Here is a 4,490-nt window from a genome sequence, read left to right as displayed (position 1 = left end):
ATCTTTGTTCATTAAAATGAAAAATACAATAGCATCATCTGTTCATCCCATTTTAGGATGTAATGAGTGAATAAAAGCCTGCCACTTATCATAGATTATGTGGTAATGGTTCCAGAAGTGTAACCCAGAAATCCTTAACATTAGTTAAGCATTTCAACTCATTCATTGGCCAGAAGGCCTATGTACCTTTGAGCAGGTGCTCTGTAGTTCCTCATAGAGAGAGGTTTCTTTAGAGATTTAGATGCGTAATAAAAGTTTCTTAAAGGTATAAATCAGAAATCTGCTCAACATGATCTCATTTCAGACATTTTCAGTTAACTTTTGTCCCTGAAAGTGAGTTCAACTGGTTTGTCTAGCTGCCACCTCTGCCACCAGATCCATCTCACTCCCAGACATCCAACAAAGTTCTTTTAAACACTGCTCAGAATCCAAAATCATGGAGGCCATTCCTTATAATCATCGTTTTTCTTTTAAATAAATTTAACATATCTTCTACCTATTTGCTGTTGTGGAAATTTCCAGACGTCCCATGTAATGCTGACGGGCAGAGGTGCAAACAAGTTTGCAGAGAGCATTGGGATCACCATGGTTCCTACAGATAAACTGGTGACTGAATATGAGAGGAAGGAATGGGAAAAACACAAGAAATACATCGCAGGAGTAAATGAAGAATTCAACACACAGTGGTATGCTCTTTTCTAAACTATTGTTGTTCAGTCTAACATGGTAGATGATCTTTGTAATTTATCATATAGGTTTTTCGTCATTTCGTCAGTCATTTTGATACTTAATTGTACAGAAGCATATCTATTATTTCATACAGTTTTACAGATAAGTTAGACTATAGAAGACTTTCAGCCCAACTAGGCATGTGTAATTTTTAGGGCTGCAACTAACGATTAATTAGCAGATTGAATCATCTGTCGGTTCTTTTTTCGATAAATTCATTAATAATCAGATGGCCAAAGATTTTTTTATTAAATTAAACCCAGGTGAAACTAAATCTTTTCCACTTGAGGAATTCTGGATAGAGCATATTCTATCCATCCATTCATTTTCCGTCACGCTTATCCCAAGAGTGGTTGCAAGGGGTGCTGGTGCCTATCTCCAGCTGTCTACGGGCGAGAGGAGGGGTACACCCTGGACAGAGCAACACAGAGACAAACAACCATTCATGCAAACACCTAAGGACAATTTAGAGAAGTCTATTAACCTAAGAGTCATGTTTTTGGACTGTGGGAGGAAGCCAGAGTACCCAGAGAGAACTCATGCATGCTTAGGGAGAACATGCAAACTCAATGCAGAAAGTTCCCAGCCCGGGAATTGAAGTCAGAACCTTTCTGCTGCAAGGCAGTTGTGCCGCCCACTGCCCCACTGAGCAGCTCGAATAGAGCAAATTGAGAGACGAAATTGTTTTTCTTTTTTTTATCTTAAATGCAATTTTTTTTTTTTCCAACAGTCGTATAATTACAACTCTTAATGGGTTGTCCTGTCAGCTAAAGGCAATTATTTGCAAAGGTGGTATTGACCACAATAATGTTGTAATGAGGATTGACATGTTGTAGATAATTTGGACCAATTTAAAAACGTGTCTCTGTGTAAAGAGTAAGAATTTCATTTTTAAGTTGAAATAAACTGTTTTTTTATTCAAGGGCCCACGATACTGTTGGGGCTGTAGCTCTGGACTCTGCAGGGAACGTTGCATGTGCAACATCCACTGGAGGGATCAGAAATAAAATGCTTGGCAGAGTTGGAGATTCTCCTGTCATTGGTATGTTATTAACAGTCCAAAGGAATGTAATCTGTTAAAGCAAATATGTCCCAATTTTCTTTTTAAAATAGATAAATAGAAATCCTTTTCCATCACGCTGCATTTTTATCTATAAATGAAATTAGAAATTGATCATCCAAACTGCATTTTCATTTCCTTCTCCAAGACTCCTCAATTTGTAAATCAGTTAAATGAGACAAAGTAATGTTTTACATGTAATTTTTAATATGTAAATAAGATTTTTTTTTTTTTTCATTTAAAAAAATGTTTCAAATGTCCAGTTTTCACAATTAAAATTTAATACCTGAAATTGTTTTCATTTCAAAGTCAAAGATGTATGGTTTTGACTAATAAATGAAATTGTGATAATCTAGACTTCAGTTAGTGCCATATTTTAAATTGCACCTATTCAATTTAACTTACTGCAACATTTTTTGAAATTCAAGTTTAAATACTAATCTATTTATCATATAATTCAGGAATCAAAATAAGCAGTCTTAGTGAAAATGCAGTTTGGATGATCTATGAGTAATTTTATTCATGAGTTAAATTATACAACTCTAACTTTAAAAGGCATTTTTGTTAATACAGTTTGATTTTCTAAAATTTTACATTTAAAAATACATTTAGGTATTTTTTTTTTGCTGATTTTTTTTAAAAGTAATTCATTTAAAAATGGAAGAGGAGAAAATTAAAATGCAGTTTGGATGATTTCTTTTATTACTTTAATAAGACAAATTGCTGATTTTTTTAATGCAAAGAATCAAATATTTCCATTAATTCATTTAAATTCGAAAATTTGGACACATTTGCTTTCATATAATCACAAAAATATGCATTTTATTATTTTATTTTATTTCTATGAATTTGTTTTCGTCACCAAACTTATAATGCAGTACAGTAGCATCAATAAATATTAAATAATTTTAAAAGTTTTATTTAAATTTCACAGTTTAAATTCTGCTATATTTACAGTTTCCATTTTTATTGTTTATTTATTTATTTATTTTTGCAAACTTTTTCTTTATTTTTTATNTTTTTTTAAAAGTAATTCATTTAAAAATGGAAGAGGAGAAAATTAAAATGCAGTTTGGATGATTTCTTTTATTACTTTAATAAGACAAATTGCTGATTTTTTTAATGCAAAGAATCAAATATTTCCATTAATTCATTTAAATTCGAAAATTTGGACACATTTGCTTTCATATAATCACAAAAATATGCATTTTATTATTTTATTTTATTTCTATGAATTTGTTTTCGTCACCAAACTTATAATGCAGTACAGTAGCATCAATAAATATTAAATAATTTTAAAAGTTTTATTTAAATTTCACAGTTTAAATTCTGCTATATTTACAGTTTCCATTTTTATTGTTTATTTATTTATTTATTTTTGCAAACTTTTTCTTTATTTTTTATTTTGGTAATAAGGCTGTGGAGGATATGCAGACAACATCAGTGGTGCTGTATCATGTACTGGTCATGGAGAATCGATTCTTAAAGTGACGCTGGCCAGACTCATCCTTTCACATGTTGAACAAGGTAAAATAATACTCAGTGCTGCTATTCAAAGGCACCTTTCCATATGATTCAAGATGATCTCATCACAGTATTGTTCAACATTGAAGTAAAAAAAAATATGTATACTTTTTTGTAGGTAAAGGAATTTTTTTTCAGTTCATCTTAATCAGAATCAGCTTTATTTGCCGTTTCTGCACACAAATAAATTATTTGACTTTCATTCTACTTTGCTTTTCAATTAAGATGTTTAAAATGTTAATATATAACATGTTTTTTTGTTTTATCTGTATACATACAATGTTTTTGAAGGAAGAAACATGGTTGAATTACTGCCTATCTAGGCATTCTGTTCAGCATTCATCAAAGAGGCATCCTGAGGAAAGTAACAGATTTTGTTGTAGCTGTCATTTTTGCCTGATGTGTGAGCTTCTGGTAAAGGCTTGGCTTATGGTGTTGAAGCCCAAGCTGAGCTTTACCTACAGGATTCTGGCGTACATCCCTGAGTATTCAAGGTGGTATTCAACAGCATGAAACTTTGCCCAAAAATGATTGCATCATTCACTAACAGATTTGTTTTCCTGTAAGTACATTGCAAGGGGTCCAGCAAGGGTGCTTGAAAGTAATTGCACAACTTTATGTGGAAGGTTACATTGAAATAGAAGCTGGAATTGAGGAACCGATCTAGAGGGATTTGAGAGTGACAACAGACTAGTCTGTGATTATGTTTGACATTAAAGGTTTTAATAAAACTGACAATTTCTTTGACTCACCATAGTCGTTGTTCTCATTCTGAGGTATGCTCATTGAGCCAGGTATTGGTGAAACAGGGTATCAGATCTACAGAAGTATGAGTTTTTATAGATGAGAATTCGCAATCTTTTCATTTTGTTTTCTAGTGAACAGACACCTGTCAGATAGATTGAAGGCAAGGGAGTTTGGAGTCTCTGCTGTCACAGCCTAAGAACAATTCTGTCTGTTTACTGTATTTAAGTTGCTGGTAATTCCAATAAAGGTTTGTTGGGCCATCAACCAAGATCTCAGTGAAGTTGGGGGAATAAAAACTATAGAAAAATAACTAGAGATTGCTGTCTGGTGTTAAGTAGTTCCTCTCAAATGAAGATAACCATAGAATGATGACATAGAGCAGACTAAATTAGCAAAAACACGAGAAGAGAACCAAGTACAGATTACAGTA

At 32.5% G+C, this 4,490-nt stretch overlaps 1 protein-coding gene across 1 annotated transcript in view; it reads left to right on the top strand.

Annotated features, from left to right (window-relative positions):
* The first annotated feature begins 354 nt into the window (after positions 1–354).
* The window catches only part of LOC107084584 (isoaspartyl peptidase/L-asparaginase-like), a 5,603-nt gene continuing 1,467 nt past the window's right edge, over positions 355–4,490 (top strand). The window contains exons 1-3 of the mRNA XM_015374490.1: positions 355–686; positions 1,653–1,771; positions 3,206–3,316. Of these exons, the coding sequence (XP_015229976.1) occupies positions 535–686; positions 1,653–1,771; positions 3,206–3,316 (382 nt within the window). The 5' untranslated portion in view covers positions 355–534. The remainder of the gene's footprint in view (positions 687–1,652; positions 1,772–3,205; positions 3,317–4,490) is intronic.

The sequence above is a fragment of the Cyprinodon variegatus genome, unplaced genomic scaffold (assembly GCF_000732505.1).
Source record: "Cyprinodon variegatus isolate N-32 unplaced genomic scaffold, C_variegatus-1.0 Scaffold104, whole genome shotgun sequence".
NCBI lineage: Eukaryota > Metazoa > Chordata > Actinopteri > Cyprinodontiformes > Cyprinodontidae > Cyprinodon > Cyprinodon variegatus.
This window is presented reverse-complemented; position numbering and strand designations above follow the sequence as displayed.